At 35.1% G+C, this 19,538-nt stretch overlaps 11 protein-coding genes across 11 annotated transcripts; 4 read left to right on the plus strand and 7 right to left on the minus strand.

Moving 5' to 3' along the window:
- Positions 1-595: 595 nt before the first annotated feature.
- On the minus strand, positions 596-4,859 carry ISW2 (DNA translocase). The gene is made up of 2 exons (XM_020192239.1): positions 4,806-4,859; positions 596-4,691 (listed from the first exon to the last, which is right to left on the minus strand). The coding sequence occupies exons 1-2, from the start codon at positions 4,806-4,808 to the stop codon at positions 915-917; spliced, it is 3,780 nt and encodes a 1,259-aa protein (XP_020049789.1). The 5' UTR covers positions 4,809-4,859; the 3' UTR covers positions 596-914.
- A 197-nt stretch (positions 4,860-5,056) lies between these two features.
- ASCRUDRAFT_96236 (MGMT family protein) lies at positions 5,057-5,506 on the plus strand. Its single transcript, XM_020195202.1, has one exon. The coding sequence runs from the start codon at positions 5,108-5,110 to the stop codon at positions 5,495-5,497; it is 390 nt and encodes a 129-aa protein (XP_020049790.1). The 5' UTR covers positions 5,057-5,107; the 3' UTR covers positions 5,498-5,506.
- ASCRUDRAFT_73330 (putative methyltransferase) lies at positions 5,156-6,995 on the minus strand. Its single transcript, XM_020192240.1, has one exon. The coding sequence runs from the start codon at positions 6,965-6,967 to the stop codon at positions 5,516-5,518; it is 1,452 nt and encodes a 483-aa protein (XP_020049791.1). The 5' UTR covers positions 6,968-6,995; the 3' UTR covers positions 5,156-5,515.
- A 244-nt stretch (positions 6,996-7,239) lies between these two features.
- On the plus strand, positions 7,240-7,626 carry DPB4 (DNA polymerase epsilon noncatalytic subunit; the record flags this gene model as incomplete). Its single annotated transcript, XM_020189624.1, has 1 exon — positions 7,240-7,626. A coding segment is annotated over one exon (387 nt), but the record flags the coding sequence as incomplete, so codon positions are not given.
- Positions 7,627-7,955: 329 nt separating this feature from the next.
- Positions 7,956-9,548, minus strand: ASCRUDRAFT_96265 (synaptobrevin family protein). Its single transcript, XM_020195203.1, has 2 exons — positions 8,200-9,548; positions 7,956-8,050 (listed from the first exon to the last, which is right to left on the minus strand). The coding sequence occupies exon 1, from the start codon at positions 9,343-9,345 to the stop codon at positions 8,239-8,241; it is 1,107 nt and encodes a 368-aa protein (XP_020049793.1). The 5' UTR covers positions 9,346-9,548; the 3' UTR covers positions 7,956-8,050; positions 8,200-8,238.
- Positions 9,549-9,751: 203 nt separating this feature from the next.
- SCS7 (fatty acid alpha-hydroxylase) lies at positions 9,752-10,933 on the minus strand (the record flags this gene model as incomplete). Its single annotated transcript, XM_020190083.1, has 1 exon — positions 9,752-10,933. The coding sequence occupies one exon, from the start codon at positions 10,931-10,933 to the stop codon at positions 9,752-9,754; it is 1,182 nt and encodes a 393-aa protein (XP_020049794.1).
- A 722-nt stretch (positions 10,934-11,655) lies between these two features.
- CRN1 (coronin) lies at positions 11,656-13,644 on the plus strand (the record flags this gene model as incomplete). The annotated part of the gene is made up of 2 exons (XM_020190165.1): positions 11,656-13,159; positions 13,241-13,644. Coding segments are annotated over 2 exons (1,908 nt in total), but the record flags the coding sequence as incomplete, so codon positions are not given.
- A 441-nt stretch (positions 13,645-14,085) lies between these two features.
- On the minus strand, positions 14,086-15,225 carry ASCRUDRAFT_73333 (uncharacterized protein). Its single transcript, XM_020192241.1, has one exon. It carries the CDS (start codon positions 15,065-15,067, stop codon positions 14,228-14,230), a length of 840 nt encoding a protein of 279 aa, XP_020049796.1. The 5' UTR covers positions 15,068-15,225; the 3' UTR covers positions 14,086-14,227.
- Positions 15,226-15,454: 229 nt separating this feature from the next.
- MGR2 (Mgr2p) lies at positions 15,455-16,175 on the plus strand. The gene is made up of 2 exons (XM_020192242.1): positions 15,455-15,601; positions 15,704-16,175. Exons 1-2 carry the CDS (start codon positions 15,524-15,526, stop codon positions 15,974-15,976), a joined length of 351 nt encoding a protein of 116 aa, XP_020049797.1. The 5' UTR covers positions 15,455-15,523; the 3' UTR covers positions 15,977-16,175.
- Positions 16,176-16,622: 447 nt separating this feature from the next.
- On the minus strand, positions 16,623-17,252 carry SEC62 (Sec63 complex subunit SEC62; the record flags this gene model as incomplete). Its single annotated transcript, XM_020189770.1, has 1 exon — positions 16,623-17,252. A coding segment is annotated over one exon (630 nt), but the record flags the coding sequence as incomplete, so codon positions are not given.
- A 533-nt stretch (positions 17,253-17,785) lies between these two features.
- On the minus strand, positions 17,786-19,462 carry ATG21 (Atg21p; the record flags this gene model as incomplete). The annotated part of the gene is made up of 3 exons (XM_020189836.2): positions 17,786-17,916; positions 17,965-18,164; positions 18,462-19,462. 3 exons carry the CDS (start codon positions 19,460-19,462, stop codon positions 17,786-17,788), a joined length of 1,332 nt encoding a protein of 443 aa, XP_020049799.1.
- Between the last annotated feature and the right edge of the window lie 76 nt (positions 19,463-19,538).

A 19,538-nucleotide genomic window follows, 5' to 3' on the forward strand; every position in this document is an offset into this window, starting at 1 on the left:
AAAATAATAGAATTTAGCTAAAGTTGAATTAACTCAAAGTTGCAAATCACAAACAGAACGATTCTAATGGCTTTCAGAGCCATTGATATCAAAACCTGCTTTGTTTTCTTAATGATTTAAAAATTACACAGCATACTTAAAATACTTTTTATCTATCAATTATCTCACAAGGAGAAACACAAAAAACTAATTATTATATACATTATCATCAATTATATATATTATCATTTTATATCAATAACAACGCATTTCCTGATCAGGAAACAATCTAGCCTCAGGCTTCAAAAGCTGTTTAATCGATACTTTTTATAGAGAAAATGATATTTTACTAGTAAAACACCTTCAAGATTTGAGATATTTTTGCTTTCTATTTTTGCCGAGGATGATTTTTCGGGTTTTCTACATCCATAGAATGAAGAAAGAAAAAACTTCAGTAAATAGGATTGTTTTCTAAAGAACATAAACCAAGACATTACTTTCTAACATTTTATAAAATCTAAACAGGAGTTTTTACCAGCTTCTAAAGAATCAAAAATTATTTACAAGATACAATGCTACATATTCTTTTCTTTCTGATAACTAAATATAATTGATGCAAAATTTCGACTATTTGAGTATAAAACACTTTCAATAATAATAATATAGGTTTTTGTTTATCTAATACGATAAAATAAACACCATTCCAAAGTGAATGAACTCTTGTTTCAAATGATCTCAAATTGTAATTCAATTTTTTTTTTTAAATTTGAAACAAAAACATAATATCCTATTCAAAATTATTTAAAAGTTCCATGAAAAAGGTTTTAATTATACATTGCGTGTGAATTCTATATCATTAACTATTTGCAATAACAAATTTTTTGTTATTTTCAGTTGTAAAAAAAAGAAATGATCTCAGTGATGTTATAATCAATTTATAGTTGCTTCTGTTTTTTCTTTGGTGGAGCCAAAGACTCGCCATCATATACATTGCCATTAGATTCATTTCCTACAGGTTGCTCTGAGACCTGCCTGCTTTCAGTTTGTTGAGACAATACTAGAGTGGGCTTTTTCTCTCTTTTTCTTCTCAATGCATTTGGACCTTCATATTCTCTTGTCAAAGCCAACAATAGAGTATTGCATCTTCTAGATAATTCTTGTGGTGTTCTAGATAAAAAGAACCAATCAAATTTGAATAGCTCACATTTAGAGATTAACTCTTTAATTTTTTCAAACAAGTTTTCACAAAAAAGCCCCAATTTATTTACCATTATTAGTAAAAATTTATCTTCAAGCTCGGAATAAATTCTTTTAGAGTTATTAGGTGGATACTGAATTACCATTTCCTGTATTGGAGCTCTGTATTGAGAAACCTTTGACAAAAGCAATCTTTGTTGGTTCATTAATCTTTTTGATTTTTTTTCGCCGGCTTCGATTTGTAATATATACTTTTCATGTCCCTCTATTTCTTTATATCCTTTCCAAAATGCTTTACTATAAGAGATTATTTCCTCTTTGGTCTTGTTACCCATTTCTCTCACTATTAAATCAAAAGAATTTCTTCCATATTTTGCAACTGCATGAACAAAATTTGTAAAATCACGTCTAGTCCAATTACCAAAGGCCTCGTCAATATATTTTTGTTTTAATTCTTCTTCTTCTTTAGTGAGTGGCTCAGCTTTGTTAATTTTTAATTGTTCTCGTTTTTTCCTTTTATCTTTGCTTTCGTGCTCTTCAGATTTATCATTTTGATCAATATCTGGAATATCAGCTGATAGTACTTTGTAATTGATTTGTTTTTTATAGTAATACATTTCCTTTTCCAATATGGTTTTAAATTCAGAAGAGTAAAATTGATGGTCTTGGATATGAAAATTTTTTGGAGCCTTTGGAGCTTTAATTGAATTGGAAACTTTGGTGCTTTGAAGCACATCTTTATAGTAATTGTCAATTGAATATGTTTGTTCTTTTCTTTCTCTTTTGCTTGGATTGATCCATACAGAAAACCCTTTATCATTACCCTTTTTAGCAAAATTTGTTCCATTCCATTCATAGGCTGAAGAATCCGATGTGAATTTTTGTAAATCATCAAGACCCAAGTTTTCAAACTTTTTATTAAGCGTTTTAGTTTTTTGTTCACCCTTTTTAAGAATAGTGTCAATGTCATCATCGCCTATGGTCGAGTCTTTTGATTCAAAAACCTTTTGAGCACCATGTTGGATCATGGTTAATAGATCATCTTTTGTGTCACCAAGTTTTGAGTTGTTTTTATTTGAACGCCCTTGTTGAATAACTAACTGATCTAATCTTAGTTTTTGAGCGGCTCTTTCGATAACTTTTTCTTCAATAGCATTTTCAGTAACAAATCTAAAAACCTTGACTTGTTTCTTTTGGCCAATTCGATGAGCTCTATCCATTGCCTGTAAATCAGCTTGTGGATTCCAGTCTGAATCATATAATATGACTATATCGGCAGATGTTAAATTTATGCCCAAACCACCAGCTCTTGTTGTTAGAAGAAAAATAAATTTATCTGAATCTGGTTTATTGAATTCATCGATGGCAAAAATACGATCTTCATGAGGAGTTGAGCCATCGATACGGCAGTATTCGAATTCTCTAAAATAACAATAATCTTCCAAAATATCTAATAGTCTACTCATTTGGCTAAAAATTAGGACCCTTGATCCTTGTTCTTTAAGTCTCTTTAGCAATTTATCGAGAATAATCATTTTTCCCGAATTGAAAATTAAATGTTCATCAGTTGTATATGGAGGACCAGGTTCAGCTCCTTCGAAAAGATAAGGGTGGTTACAACATTTTCTCAACTGCATTACAATATTTAGCAATCTTGTTTTGCCTTCTCTTTTACCAATGACACCATTAACAGCATCAATATCTTTTTCTAATAATTTTTTGTACCATTTAATTTGCATTTCGGACATTCCAACATAAACGTTGATCTCCTTTTTTGGCAATAGTGACTTTTCCACATCGGCTTTTACTCTTCGTAGTAGAAAGGGAGATAGAATTTTATGCAATTTTTCAACCATCAAGTCTTCATCTAGTCTATCCAGATTTGGATCAGTGGTGGTTTTATTAGGAGTGGATGTGACCGCATTAGTGTTTGTAGCAGAAGACTCAATGTTATTTTCTTTATGATGGATGGTATTTAATTGATTTCTCTTGCTGCTTCTTAGTTTTCTCGTTGTTTTATTTTCCAGAGATGTTTTTGATTCATTGTTATTGTTGTCGTTGTCGTTGTCGTTGGAATTGGGGTTGGAGTTGGAGTTGATTAATTTTTGATTGTTATTGTTATCTTTTTCAAACCATTGATCGAAAATTTCTGAATCACTGAATATGTCAGGTAATAAGAAATTCAATAAGGCCCATAATTCATGTAAATTATTTTGTAGAGGAGTGCCGGTTATTAATAGTCTATTTTTTGAGTAAAAGAGTCTGATGATTTGGGATAAGGCGCTGCTCTCATTTTTAATTCTATGAGCTTCGTCTACAATAATATATTTCCAGGCAAATTTTTTTAGGTGAGATTTTTCCTTTATGACGGTTTCAAAAGAGGTTATACAAACATCAAAGTCGCAAGTTAGTAATTTTTGTTGGATCAAGTCAGCCCTGTCATTTTTCAAGCCTTGTAAAACCAAGACGTTTACGTTGGAAGTCCATTTTGAAAATTCTCTTCTCCAATTGTCGAGAGTTGATTTTGGGACTATAATTATAAAAGGGCCGGAAATTCTTTTGTAGTATCTTAAATAGCCCAAAAAGGATATGGTTTGTAGAGTTTTTCCTAAGCCCATTTCATCAGCTAGTATACCCGAGATTGAGTTTTCGTATAGAGAGATTAGCCAGTTTAAACCTTGAATTTGGTAGTCTCTTAGTTTTCCATGATTTATGTAGTAGGGAGATTGTGTTATTAGAGGAGAGGATGTGGACAGAGATTCGATGTCTTCTTCGTCGTGAATTAGTTCAGCATCTTCTTCTTTTTCAGTTTTTCTTCGTCGATTTGAAGAGGTGGTGGAGTTTGAATCGTTGGGTAAATTGTTCAAATTGTTAATTCTTTTGCTTCTTCTGGAGGATCTTAGATTTGATTTTTGGTTTTTTTTTAATTTTTTAGATTTAATATTTTTTGTATTTTTGATGTTTTTGTTGACTTTATTATTATTAGCCTCGTTTTCCAGATCTAGTTGGGTTAATATTTTTTTCAATTCTCTATCTTTGGATAATCTTGATTCGATAAACTCTCTGAATAAATCAGTCAAGTTTAGTAAGTATTTGATTCTCTTTAGGATATCGTCATGGTCCTTTGATCTTTCAATTTTAGGGTCGTTTGTGAGCAAATAGTGAGGTTTGTTTTCATTTACTATAGCAAGCTCAGCTTTTTCGTCAAGTTTAAAGAAAGAGATTGAATCATCGTCAGATAATTGAGGGGTGGAGATACCCGAAGCGTTTTTGTTTGAGATTCCATTTAGCTTTTGGTTTGAATTTGGAAGAGGGGCTTTAAGAGAGTTTTGGTTAGAATTTTGAATCGATTCCAGGGTTGAAATTTCAGCATCATCGTCGATGTTGCTCTTAGCAAGACGATGTGTGATTGTGTTGTGGTGGCTGTGATTTGAAAGCAGCTTTGGGGAAGTATTGCTGTCCAAATCAGAGATGGGTGCAGACTTCGTTGTTCTGTCCAGACGATCCTTCTTTGACTGGATTTCCAGATAATGGATATGTCAGTAGAATGTAGATAAAGCAATGCGAGTGGGCGAAAGAGATGAGATCTGGTGCAAGTCGAGAAGATAGGATGGAGGGAGAGTACATACCATGATGGAAGAAAGACAGGAAAGCAGGTGTAGTGGGTGGAAGAGAGAGCTAAGGGGAATACATATCTGAGAAATATAAAGAATTTGCCAATTGAAGACAGAAGAGAACAAATAAAAACGTGAAAGAGTTTCAAGAAAGAAAACATTATGCTCCAGACAGAAAAACCACCGCTGCGGGTGGAAGTTAGAGTTTCTGCCGGAGAGAAACCCGCAGCGCTGGACATAACGGTCCACACGTGCGGGTCTTCTTTGCAGTGCTTCTGCGTGCTGCTTCTGCTGCTTCTGCTGTCGGTGCTTCTGTTATGGACTCCGAAGCTGCTCTTTTCCACACCGCTGTCTACGACGCCGTCAGAACTGTGCCCTGGGGCTGCGTCACCACCTACGGCCACGTTGCGAAGATGATCGACAGACCCTCCAACCCCCGCCAGGTGGGCCACTCCCTCAAGTTGCTTCCCCAGCCCTCTGTCTCTGCTGGTTCTGCTGGTTCTGCTGGTTCTGCTGGATACGACAGCGCCACTGTTCCCTGGTGGAGGGTTATCAACTCCCAGGGCAGGATCTCCAAGAGAGCCAATTCCAATGACGAGCTACGCCAGCTACACAGACTACTTCAAGAGAACGTCCACGTCGATCCAGATCTTCTAAAGGTTGATTTATCTATGTATGGTTGGTTCCCAGCTACTGATTGGGACTAGTTGTTGCTGCTTCACAGTCTACTGTTGCTGCTTTCCATCTGAAAAACTCATCACTGCCCACTTGCCAGAACTGCACCACAACTCTCCTACTTCATTGCCCAAACTTTCCCAGTACTTGCATAACTCTTCGTCTTTTCCCTTGGGCAATCCAGCAACGACGTCTGCTTTGCAGGTTCTCAATGATAGCATTTTCAATTTTGACCATGCTAGGTCTTGAATCGCAACACTGAAATCAACGCTTCTATCCCAAACTCTATCATCGGTTAGTTTTCTATAGTTCAAATCTCCCTTAAAAATAATCAAACTCGACTCTAATAAATAATCGTAAAGTTCTTTGTTTTCTTTCTTTCCTGAAATATCCCAGTACCCAGAGTTTAGTGTCCAAAATTCGTTGTCCTTTAGAATAATTTGCTTCCTTTCATAATACTTTTGGATTTGTTCCCCGACAAATTTCAATTCCTCTTTATGAACAACTCTTTCTCCAAAAAAACTACCATCTTTATCCAACAAATCCTCAATTGTCAAAAAAAAGTCCTTCTTAGTAACGTCAGACACCATCCATGGTCTAGGTTTGCAATGCAATACGATCTCATCTGCAATTTTCGAATCCAATAAAAACAAACTGAAAACTAGATCAGTGTATACTTCAAACCCTGAATTATCTAAAATAAAATCAACTCGTTTTTTCCCATCTCCATTCTTACCCCCATGATACAACGCCTTCCATGCTCTATCCAACTCGTTGATTAAAATGTACTCTTCCGATTTCTTTCTCGCTTCTTTTCCTTGAACAGATTGGATATCTTTCAATGTAGCATTAGTCAATAATGATAAATCCGTAGCATTTCCCCATAAACTAATCTCTGCAAATTCATCAAATAACAATTCCAACACTTTTTCCTCAATTTTTTCTCCACTCGCTTTTTGCTTCTCAAACTTGTCCAAAAACTCATAATGCAATTGTTTGTAATGAATTGCCAACTCTTCCACCCCAAAATGCGAGGACTTGAATGTGTCTTGTTTTAAATTTTCAAATATATCATAATCTTCAAACAAGTCTTGATTTTTAACAATAACATCAATTCTCCTATAAAAATACGTCTCAGAAAATAGCCATGCGCTGTTCAACCAGCTCAATTTCTCTTCTTCATTATCAACTAACAAATATTTTTTGTATTCCTCAATTTGTTTATCGTAAAAATCCAACCCAGGAATCTCAGAATTATTAAACTTACTCAACTCTTTGTTTGACAATAATTCATCCTTCATATCAATTAACTGGCTTTCAATTACCTTAGCTTGTTCCAAGTAAGCACTGTCATTGTCCTCATTTTTACTTTGTTTTCGAATGAGATTAGAAATATCGCCAATTGCACCATCAAGAATCTTGGGCCATCTCGATCGAGCTGTTGAATAGGCAAACGACCTCTTGTTATCGTTATAGTAGTACTTGGGAACAGTTACAGACATACTCCACAATCTTCAATCAGATTCGCAATATCTTACTATATATTCTAGCTGATTAACTCATTCAATTTATATCTCTCCTGGAAAGTGAATGTAGGATGTCTTTCTTACGACAAAACACGAAATTTTAAGTTGATCATTAAGAGCGAAATATCAACTATTTTCAACTGCAAAATCTATATTTTTATATATTTTTATACATTTTTATACATTTTTAAATATTTAAAAATATTTTTTTTTTCTTTTAAAAAATACAGTGAAATAGATAAATAAAAATGCCACCAAAGGGATGGAGAAAAAACCCAGATGGAACATATCCACCTCCCAACCACGACCATGAAAAGATCTCTATTGATGAGATTTTATTTCCAAAGGCAACTCTACTTCGATTATCGAAATCAGTATTACAGGATGGTAATTTAATTTCCAGAGACTCAGTAACTGCGATTCAAAGATCGGCTACAGTTTTTGTTTCTCATTTGATGCTATTCGCAAGAAATATAACCTCAGAGAATGGCAGGAGCACTGTTAATACTCAGGATTTATGTGAAGCATTAGAAAAAGTTGGGTATGGGAGTTTTGTGCCAACCATTCAAAAAGATTTGGAAGTGTTCATTGAGAATAAAAAACAGAAAAAAATGAGAAAGCTTCAAGAAAAAGAGAATTCAAATGTCAATCAAGAGCCAATAGAGATCGATGATCTGAACATGAATACAAATGAAGAATTAAAGTCAAAACCAAAACTAAAACCAAAATCAAAATCAACATCAAGTAACACAGATCATGGTAAGATAGTTGATGATAAGATAGAGTTACCCCCAAGTAAAAAATTGAAAAGTAGTTTGGGGAAAAAGTCATCGACGATTAAAGCTCCAAAAAATAATGAAAGTGACGATGAGGCAGATGAAGAATGGAGTGATAATGAGGTGGTGGTTAATAAAGAAGAAGACGAAATAATAGAGAAGGAGTTAGTTGAAAGCGACAATGAAAATGAAAATGAAAATGAAAATGAGAAGGAAAATGGGGATAATAATGAAGATAAATTTGCTATATTGGATAAAGAAAGCAAAGAAATAGAAGGAGAAGAGAGCAACGAGAATGAAAATGAAAACGAAAATGAAAATGATAACGATAGCGATCTTAATAATGAAGATATAAAATAGGTAATTTATTGAATATTTGTTTATTTATTTATTCATTTATTAGATTAGCGAGTGTATGTTATATTATATAAATAAATAAAGAAATAAGAATTGAGTGGAAAAAATTTATAGTTATTTATTATCACCATCATTGGAATGACGAGGAAAGCATTTACCATATAAAGGGAGGCCACAAAAGTCACCAATAAACAAATATAAAAAGAAAAGGGCTATAAAAGCAACAATTAATCTAAATTTCAAGTCATTTAACCAGATTTTTCTCTTTAGATGAGTAGTTCTTTTTTTGAAAGTATTTGAATTGAAGTTTAGTTTATCGGTTTTATTGACTAATAGGCCGATTCTTTCATCTCTTTCGATAATTTTATTAATGTTTTCATTCATGATTTTTTTAATGTTATTTAGTTCTTGTGTAGCGAATTCTATATCTAAATCAGCCACAGACAGTGGGTCGTAGTTTTGAGTAGTTTTAGCAGGGTTGTTGGTGTTATTATTTGAAGAGGAAGCAATTGAAGGATCTGGATAGACTAATTCAGTTAGAATTAAATTTGAAGGTTGAGAGAGTAATTTTTCCTCTTCTTTTAGGATTAAATTGTCAAAAATCTTTTTAAATTCAGACAAGTAGGAGGTATCTTTTGGAGAGGTGTTTTGAGGCGAAGAAGTGGAGCCGTAATCGTTTGTAATGTTAATATTGTTAGTGTTTGTACTTATATTCAAGTTTTTATTGTTATTGTTATTTTTTTTGTCAAGATTATTTGTATTGGTAGTGTTGCCATTGATGTTTGAATCGATGTTATCTTTAAATTTTTTGAATTCATTGAGGATATTGTCCATGAGTTTGAAGGGGATTTTTTTATTGAGAATTGTTGGACATAGAGTTATTATGGTGATTAGGTCATTGTTCAGATGGGAGTTGAATTTGATGTAGTAAAGAGATAGTTTGCAGATGTTTAGGCAAGCTTTTTCTGAGGGGGACAAGTTTTTTAGAGAGTTTAGTGGGATGATGCCCAAGTAGAGGGAGTTTGAGTTGTTAATTGGGGGTATTTGGTCAGAGATTATTTCAAAGGGATTGAAGTTTAGATTGTTGTAGATTGATTTTTTGAATTTGACATTTTCGTAGGCGAATAAGGTGAATGAGTTTAGTGTTAAGGTTGTGAATAGAAAGTGTTTGAATTTGTTGTTTGGGTCATTTGCAAGAGAAGAAGGGACTTGGGTAGCCATTTCAGGAAAAGATGGATGAGTAGAGGTATGTGGAGAGGTATGTGAAGAGGTGAGGTGAAGAGGTGATGAAGATGAAGATGAAGAGATGAAGAAGAGATGAAGAAGAAAAGGTAGGATGGAGGAAAGGGTGAAGATACGGAGGGGTTTTTTAGGAGCAAGGTGAGGTGCGAAAGAGAATAGTATATTATATTATATTATAGTATATTATATTATATTATATTATATTAGATTAGATTAGATTAGATCAGATAAGATTAAAATGAAAATAATTCGAAGTAATTACGAGATTTATAAGTATAATACGAGTCTATATATAAAGGAATTGGGGATCGTAATTGATTGAGATTGAGATTGAGATTGAGATTGAGGATTGTTTTTTGATGGCTTTTTGACGGCTTTTTGATGGTTAGTTGTTTTTTTCTACAGCCGAATTTGGGGTGAGTTCAGTGTTGAAGATTTTGTCCCAAAATTTGCTTGTGACACCAAAACCAAGTTCGTAGTTTTTGTAGTGGTGTTCTAAATGGTACTTTTTCAATTCCTGGAGGTATTTGGGAAGACCAACGTGGTGGAGAGAGTAGTGGCAGACATCGTAGATGATGTAGCCTAGAAAGCCACCAGAGAAAGCTGCACAGGCAATGTAGTAGGGGAAAATGGAAAAGATTAGCTTGTAGAAGGGGAAGCAGAGGGCAACGAATAGGGTTGGGGGCATGACGAGTCGTTGCTTGTCCATGGGTAAGAAGTGGTGAACGCCATGGAGAAGGAAGTGGATCATGAAGGCGAGACTGTTATTGGGGAGATAGTGGTCGAGATGGAAGAGAAATCTGTGCATACAGTATTCAATGAGGGTCCAGATGAACAAGCCTAGGGCGAACATGGAAAGAGAGTAGTAGAGAGGTAGGTTGGCGAGGGCAATTGAGAGTATATAGAAATCGACCGGAAGCCAGAGAGTAGGCACAATCCACCAGGGAGTTAGAGAAAGAGGCTCTAGAAAGTTGCCAAACAATGGGGCAGAACCCTTACCATAGTGACGAGGTCTGTGGACTTGGTCGAGATAAAAGTCTTTGCTGAAGTGGCCATAGAGAACTTGGAGCAAGAGAGGTTTGTTTAGGTCGAGAAACTTGTGTTTTTTGTAGTCAGAGGAGTAGTCGGTTTGGATGGATAGTTTGTCGTAGGTTGGTAGTTCTTGGAAATGAGTTGAGTCGAAATCGCTATTACAGTTGGAGGTGCTATAGTCGTAGACATAGTTGTAGGAAGGGTGGTTGGGATCGGATAGTTTCACTTCGACATGATGATTTGGATTTGAAAGTAGTTGATTTTGTTCTTCTGGAGTCGCCAAATAGCCTACTAGATAGTTTTCGTCGAGGATTTCGTAAGAGGATTCAGAGTGCTCATGAGACATGATATCAGACATGATTGAGGTTACATCTTTTCCAGCGTAATCGAGGATAAGCTGCGAACCAGCAGGATGCTCATCTAGAAATTGGGTGACATCGTATATTTTTCTGTGGTAGAGAGAAACCCAACAGCTTTTTTTGTTGTTGTGGGTGGATAATTGAAAGAGAGTGATTAGAGGCAAGATTTTGGACATTTCAGAAGAAAACAAGAGAGGAATATAAACAATAGGATCAAAAGTGATTTCTGAGATCAGATCGAGGAATCGAAAGGGTGAAATTTCCTAGTTGAAAAGGAGAAGCTGGCGAATGGACAACAATAAAGCGCAAAAGCTGGATGGGCAAAGGCTGAGTGGGCAGCAGCTGAGTGGGCAGCAGCTGAGTGGGCAACGAGTGGAAGCAGATCAAATCCCAGATTAAAAAAGCAGAGAGACCCAGAAGCCCCAAAGGAAGCTCTCGACCCATTTTATAGCTGCTTGTGCTGCATCTGCTTCGGATCGGCTCACGCCATGCGCTAAGCCGGACCCCCTTCCGAGAGTTCCGATCACGCGACCACCTCCAGCCACCGGTCTCCAGCCACCACCGCCCTCGACGCGGTTTCAACAGCTGTCTTCTCAGCGCTTTTCCCCCATTTCCATCTCTTGCATCTCCTGGCCCATCTTCTGCTGCTTCTGCTGCTTCTGCTGCTTCTGCTGTTTCTGCTGCTGGTTCCATTTCCCTCATTTCCTCTTGTTTTCTCGTCCTCTCGTCCTCTCAACCCACTTTCCTGTTTCAATTATGTCGTGCGTATATCTTCTGAGTCCACCTTCACTTCCACGTTCACACCACTAACTCTCTCACTTTCTCTTCGCCTATCCAATTGCTTTTACCAATTGCAGTTCTTCGGCTCTATTGAATTCCTATTCGTTTCCTGTTTTATAGTAGAAGATTTGTTCGTGCCTCAAAATATCGCCATGTTTTCGCTCAACCTTCCAAAAAGGAACTCTGCTATGAAAACCTAAGAATCTCCAAAAATGCCTGGGATTCAAACCTACTCAAAGTAAACTCAAAGTTTCTCTCTGTCAACTGGGATTCCTCTGGTGGTGGTGCTTTTGCTGTCATCCCATTGAACCAGCATGGCAAGGCTCCCGATCAGATTCCTCTCTTCAGAGGCCACACTGCTCCTGTCCTAGACACTGACTTTGATCCTTTCAACGACCACATTGTAGCCTCATGCTCAGAAGATGGCAAAATCTTCATCTACAATATCCCTGAAGACTACTCCTTCCATCTTCCTACTGATCCAAAAAACAAGAAAAATTCTGACCCCCAAATTAAAGACATCTACCCATCTACAAAACTATCTGGCCATACAAGAAAAGTAGGCCACATCAGATTCCATCCCATCGCCCAAAATATCTTGGTCTCTTCTTCAATGGATTACACCATCAAAATTTGGAACACGAAAACTGCAAAGGTTCTTCAATCTTTAAAACACAACGACGCGATCACCTCCTTCTCCTTCAATTACAACGGCGACCTCCTAGCTTCGGTATCAAGAGACAAAAAACTAAGAATTTGGAACATAAGAACCGGCGCTTTGCTACAAGAAGGTCCATGTCATGGCTCCCCCAAGGTTTCAAGAGTCTATTGGCTAGGCAAAAGCAACAGAGTCGTTACAACTGGCTTTTCAAGACTATCCGATCGTCAATTCGCTCTCTGGGATACAAACAACATTCAAAATGGTCCAATCAATGGCTTCCACACTGTTGACGTCTCCTCTGGTATCCTAGTCCCCTTTTTTGACGAATCAACTTCAATTCTATTACTCGCAGGAAAAGGCGATGGAAACATTCGCTACTACGAATACGACCCCAAGGACGACCGCTTCTACGACATCTCAGAATTCCAATCAATTGAACCTCAAAGAGGTTTTGCCATTGCTCCCAAAAGATCCGTCAACATAAAAGAAAATGAAATCATTAAAGCCTACAAAACTGTTAATGACAACTTTATCGAACCCATCTCATTCATTGTTCCAAGAAGATCTGAAGTATTCCAATACGATATCTACCCTGACTGTCCCTCTCAAATTCCTGCTCTATCTCTAGAAGACTACTTGAATAATAAATCTGTTAATGGTCCTGTTCTAATGAACATGGAATCGTTATTTGAAAATGATGATCCAATTTATACAAATGCTCGATCAATTGAATCCAATTCAATTCAATCCAACCCAATTCAATCCCAACTTCTCTCCAAAAAAGTCCAATCTAACACCCCTTCTCCAATCAATTCATCACAAAACTCCTCAAATACTTCTCTCTCAAAAACTAAACTAAATGACCTATTAGAGAAAAAGGAAGTCAATGATTTAATCAACAAAGCCACTGATCTAGATAACGAAAATGAGGTTCAATTTGTATCTTCAAATTGGGATGATAGTGATGATTACGTTAACCTTTCTTCTATTAATTCAAATCAAAATCAAAATCAAAATCAAAAATCAATTCAAGAAATCCCAGAAAAACCTTCTCCAAAACCAACTCCAATAGTTGCCGAAAAGATTCCTGAAAAAGCTTCTCCAAAGTCTGCTTCAACAGCAACTCCAAAAAATATGGAAAATAAACCTTTGATTGAAACCGTCCCAGAAAAGTCTCACAAAATTGAACCTAATGATCCTAAAAAAACTGAAAAAAATGAAAAAAATGACACAAATGACAAAACTGAATCAATTAAACCTTCATTACCAACTGGTGGGGCCACTAATAAAGCATTGGCTCTAAAAGAAATTGTTTCAAAATTATCCGATCTAATCACAAAATTTGAAACAGAAATCTCTCTATTAAAAGCAATCAACTCTGAAAAGGATAAAAGATTACAAGCTTTGGAAGAAAAAATCGATTTATTATTATCAAATCAAAATTAAATATAATTTTATCTCAAATGATTTGTTTTTTGGCACTTATTTCTGCTTTAAAATCAACTTTTTTTTTTTTTTGCTTTGTATTTTGATTTTTTTACTAATTTTGAATATATATTTATATATAATTTGTTTATTATTCTTTACTTCTCTTTATTTGTTTACTAGCTTTTTTTATTGATTATTTATATTTTTACTTGTTTAATTACATTTTTGCCTATTTCTTTTCTTTTCTTTTCTTTTCTTTTCTTTTCTATTCTATTCTATGCTATTTTTTTTTTCTTTTTTTCTTTTTTTAATATAAAATTATCGTCCATTTGGTTATGTTTATTATTATAAAAAGTTAAAAAGACATAAAAATCAAAAGATGATTCATTGTATAAAATAAATGGTAACAAAATCTTTGCTAAATAAAAATAATTGTAATTGATTAAAAAAGAAAAAATCATCCATTTTAAACAATCCCCACGTTTGTGTTTACATAAAAGAAAAAATCTCGATGAAAACAAAATAAAATAAGTAAAATGAGAAAAAAAAAAGAATTGGAAAATTAGATTAAATAAAATAAAATAAAATAAAATTGATATAATTAATCTTTTTTATTGAAAGTTGCCTCAGCGTCACCGAAGTGAAGAGATTGATAATTGACTTGCTTCGTTTTTTTACTCAAATAACTATAAGTTAGAGCAGAAGCACATAAACCCGAAATAATAGCAGTTAAAAGTGAAATCAAACAAGCAGATTTAAGGAAATTATAAGTTATTGATAAGGGTAATTTATAAAATCCATGAAAAAAAGGTTTGTGTTTAAGATCATCAGTTGGATCAGAGGTTGTGATCCATTTAACAGAGAAATTTATTGGTAAATCATCCCCAATAATATATCTCGAGTAATTTGTCCCTGCGCTCCAAGCAGTGGATGAGATGATAGTGTTAAAGGATGAGGGAGATTGAATTATGACATTCATTGTATTATCAATTTCTAAATGAGAGGTAGCTACTTGACCTCTGAAGTTAAAGATTAAAGGCACCAAGTATTTATCGTCTTTATGGCCAGATACAGGCAAACGACAAGAAAACGGAACATCTTCATGAATGTATAGTTGGAATAAATGAAACAATTCGTCGACCAAGGCAACAGTGCAAGTAAAGTCTTGACTAAGACCATATTTAAAGGATAAGTGTTCGCCGGTTTCTTTGCATTTGGGAAAAGCTTCATAAAGAACATTGAGCTCTTCATCAAACTTATGTTCACCATTATCAATTGCTCTTTGGCTGCAGTCAATAAATAGATCTTGTCCTTCAGTGAAGGGCTTGATCACAGGAATAGTATTTTGATCGAAGTTTGGATCCTGAATATACCAACTGGCTTGACAAAAGGATATTATTGTGGAGAGAAAAAAAAGAGCAAAAGGGCGATTTACCAACATGATGGTTAAGAAACAACAAGTATACTGGTAGCACTGCAGATAACTGTTGTAGCTAATAATCAAAGCAAAGAAGAAGAAGAAGAAGAAGAAGAAGAAAGAGCTGATGTTGTGTTATATTCAAGGATAATGATTAATTTTGCTCTTTGCTAAATTTCAGAAATCTTTGGAGAGTTTGAGAACATGTTTCCACTTCAAATGTAAAGCGATTGTGTTTAGGCTTTGATCTGGGTTTGTGCGTGAGAAAACGCAACGTAGAAACGACACGCAGAGAGTTATGCCACGTGTTTAATGCGTGACAACGCCGTGACACCGGGTAATAGTTTCAAAGAATATAACAAAAATCAAAGATGGAGGAGAAGATGGTGAAGATGGTGAAGCTAAGAACATCGACAACGTTGATAATTTTTCTTTCTCAAATATTCTTATTCAGATACTTTTGTTTTAGCAAATTTGGAAATGCCTCCAGTACAACAAATCCAGTATGGTCAGCCACCCAGCAACTTTGAGAAGTTCAAAATGGGTCTTATGATGGGTGTAAGTAATTTATTGGTGGATATTGTTAATGCGATTGTTAATAGTGGTCTGAAATTATTAACACATTGATTCTTTTTGTTACTTTTTTTATTTTAACAATAGGGAACTGTTGGTGTTGTTATTGGCACATTATTTGGCACTGTTGCAGTTATTCAAAACGGACCAGGTCCAAATGGATATTTGAAGACCATTGGACAATATATTGGTGGATCTGCTGCCACCTTTGGGTTATTTATGTCAATTGGCTCAGTGATTAGAAGTGAACCAAACTATGAGAACAGCTATATGCAAAGAATGAAGCAATTGAAAATGCAAAACCATTATCAATTAAGAGCTGCAGTAATGGCAAATTTAAGTGAACTTAAGAAGAAATAAAATCAAAACTAAATGATTCAATATTTTTAATTGTAAATAACTTTAATTTTATTCTAATATAGTATAATATAACGCAATGTCATGACAATAATTTTTATAATTTTTGATAACCAGCCAAGATTAATCGATGAATGGTATGATAAAACAGTTATAATTTATATTAAATAATAGATAATAGATAATAATAAATAAACGAAAATTATGTGAACTTGATTAGAAAGTATAATAGAATTGAAAAAAATGAAAAGATAAGAAAAAATACACTACAGTAAAAAAGGATGTTAAAAATTAAGAATAACAAATGATACTAAAAAATAAAGAAAAAGAGTTGAATTTTTATATACATTTTATTAATTGTATCATTTACCAACTATTCGTCTTCAACGTCTTCCAAAGTAACGTTACGTCTATTTCTTAACTTGCTAGAGTCCTTATCGATCCCAGTTGTTTTTTTCTCTTTGTTTCCTATTTTTTCTACCTTTCCATTGTTAACTATCTTATTGGAGTTGTTATTATTGTTATTAATATTTTTGGATTTGGAATTTTCTTTAGCAGCATTGGTATCATCAATATTGGTGCTTGATGCGGTGGTTGGTTTTGAGTTGGATTTCGATTTAGCTTTTGATTTTTTGCCTTTTGAATCATTAGTTTCATCCCAGCCGTACAATGGAATGAAACTTTCAACAAATCCACAGTCTGCAAACAAATTTGGAAAAATCCAAAAGCCCTTTGGTAGTATAAAATAACTGATAATATAAACAATCAACCTGACGATAGCCAAACCAAAGAATGCCCCAATTAAACCCATCAAGGAAACAGATATATAGTACACAAGCAATCTCATTTTTGGTGGCCACAATGGGAATAAGACAATTGTAAGTATTAGAATTAAAACCAAGATACCGTAAATGATGTCCTTTGGTTTTGTTGGATTATAGTTCCAAACATAATATTCATCTGGTGTCAAACTCGCTTTAGTTTTTAAAACTAGAGTTGGATAATCCTTGACTGGTTTTAAATCTTTTTCTCTTGCTTCCTTGGTCGAAATTTTTTCAACTGGTAAAACCATTTTGTTTTTGATTAGTACAACAAAGATCTTCATTGCATCGACATCGTTCAAAATTGGAGATAATTTGGCAGCTTGCCTTTTTTTCTTGTACTCATCGCTTTGTAAAGCTCTAACCATTCTTTTGTATCTGAAAAATTGAGCGCGATTGTGGTTGAATAGACCTTCTCTTTGCTTCAATTCTTTATGATGTCTGACGATATTTGCCAATGCAATGGCATTGGAGTCTTGTTTGACCTGACTCATTGCAATATACAATCCAAGGCTATAGTGATTCTTGAGGTAGTTCTGGTAATACAAAAATCGAGATGAAGTCTTGGTGAGTTTGCAATGCTAAAAAAACACTCAATCAATTCCCACTTTTCGGAATTCCTTTGATCCTGTTTTTGAGCGTAGCACTAATAGGGGACAGTTCTAATGTTGATTCAAATCCAATAGAACAAAAGGGCAAAAAAATTATATAAAAAAACGTATTTAACAACTGTCGGTAAAACACATTAGAACAATTGGATCAAAATGGTGTATTTTTCTGAGCAGAGCAAAACACTACCAAGCAGTTTCTAAATGCTACGTATCAACCTGGACCGGCACGTGAGCACACGCGGTGTTTGGGTTCGAGTTGCAGCGGAGGCAACTTGAGACGTGTTTTTGGGTCTTTTTGTTGTGGGCTCAGAGGAGTTATTTGAGAGAGAGAAGAGAAGAGGGTAGAGAGATTCAGAGTGCACTGGAGAAGAAGCAGGACTCTAGTTATCCAGTACAAAGTACTGTTTCACCAACACACACTCACCGCCCTTTTCCAAAGGAACATTGTATATGTAGAAGTTCCCATCATTGCAGATAATCATAACATAGTTGCTATTATGGTTTAGAGCCACTATGTTTTTGAAGTGATTATTGCCCTTTCCGGCAATTATCTGCAAACCTTCGTGATTGTTGGTGTTGGTGGTGCTATTGCCGCTGGTGTTAAAGTTGCTGCTAGTGCTATTATGGTTTGGTAGTTTTATATATGCAAAATCTCGGACAGGTTCTAAAATGTTGGATAGTTTGGGAGGTAGGTAGTTGTTCATTAGAGTTTTTGACAAATTTCTGCCATGCTGCCAAAACATGCCTGATAACGAAGAGCTCCTTCTTCTCACTTTTGTTTTCACAATTTCAATATCATTGGCATTTATATCTGAGCCGCTAGTGTTATTATTGTTGACGTTACTAGCGGTATCATTATTATTATTATTATTATTCGCAGTATTATTATTATTATTATTATTATTATTATTATTATTATTATTTGTATTTGTATTTGGAACTGATCCAGAGCTACTTTCAACTCCAATAGAGCCACTGTCATTAAAATCGTAGAAATTATCTTCATTCGTATCGCTATTAGATAACTGGGGCTGAGAATTAGAGTGTAGAATAGACTGCTTTTGCTTTTGCTTTTGTTTTTGAATTTGAATTTGACCACTGGATTTTTTAATAAATTCCCCATTGTTTTGATGATTGGATAATTTGAAAATATGAATAGTTTCATTATTTGACGAACAACATAATAGATTCGAATTATAGTTGAAATTTATTGAATGGATTAGTGTGCCTGCCATCCCTCTTCGGAATTCGTAAATTTTTTTATTTTGAAGCACATTGAATACTCTGATTATCGTTCCCTTTATCGAAGCTGTCGCTAACAAATTGCCTTCATTATTCAATTGAAATGAAATCAAAGGAGATTTGTGAGCAGATATAATATTAATTGGTTGAATGTTTAAGGCATCAAAGAGTATAATCATACCGTTATTGCTGTTACCACTACCACTGCCACTATTATTGCTGTTATTGGAATTGTTATTACTACCATTAACATTGGAGTTCGTTGGATTATTGTGGATGCTGTTATTGTTATTGCTGCCAGGATTCAAAGCATGGTCGTCATTGTGGTCAGAGGCGATGGGAGAAAGCAATATGTTGGTGGAAGCAGGAGCAGGATAGGCCAAAATGGAGCTGTCTGAAGGAGATAGTGAGATAAGACCCCTTAGATTCTTCGACGTCTCGATGGTGTGCAATAGCTTCATACAGCTCACATCGTATATGAAAATCTGGTCAAGCAAAACCACAACCAATCTCTTTCGGTTCAACTTGACATTTAATATGGTGGAGGGAAACGTTAGCTCACAGATAACGGATTTTCTCTTGGTGTTTATGATCTTCAATCTCCTGGTGGAGCTGCTGGAACTCAGCCCATTGCCCACAATCGCAATCAACGACGTCGAAAACAACATCTCGATGATGGTAGCACCACCATCGTCGTTCTTCTCAAAGCACTCGCCAAAGGGATCGCAGTTGAAGATCTTGTAGGACGAGTTGGTGCCAATGGCCACACACGAAAAGTCCTGGTTGAAGTTGATGCACGTAATCTGCTTGCTCATTCTTGTTTGCTGTGTTGCCTCTATCAGCAGTCGTCTTTATCAGCAAAGTCGCCTTTATCACCTCAACCGCCTTTAT

Source organism: Ascoidea rubescens (assembly GCF_001661345.1).
Source record: "Ascoidea rubescens DSM 1968 unplaced genomic scaffold ASCRUscaffold_1, whole genome shotgun sequence".
Lineage (NCBI taxonomy): Eukaryota > Fungi > Ascomycota > Saccharomycetes > Ascoideales > Ascoideaceae > Ascoidea > Ascoidea rubescens.

Coding starts and splice junctions, on each gene's coding strand:
- ASCRUDRAFT_96265 (XM_020195203.1), bottom strand. CDS start 9,345: ATGGCTACCCAAGTCCCTTCTTCTCTTGCAAATGACCCAAACAACAAA.
- ASCRUDRAFT_73333 (XM_020192241.1), bottom strand. CDS start 15,067: ATGTTGGTAAATCGCCCTTTTGCTCTTTTTTTTCTCTCCACAATAATA.
- ASCRUDRAFT_73330 (XM_020192240.1), bottom strand. CDS start 6,967: ATGTCTGTAACTGTTCCCAAGTACTACTATAACGATAACAAGAGGTCG.
- ASCRUDRAFT_96236 (XM_020195202.1), top strand. CDS start 5,108: ATGGACTCCGAAGCTGCTCTTTTCCACACCGCTGTCTACGACGCCGTC.
- MGR2 (XM_020192242.1), top strand. CDS start 15,524: ATGCCTCCAGTACAACAAATCCAGTATGGTCAGCCACCCAGCAACTTT. Junction 15,602..15,703: donor AAATGGGTCTTATGATGGGT/GTAAGTAATTTA, acceptor TTTTAACAATAG/GGAACTGTTGGTGTTGTTAT.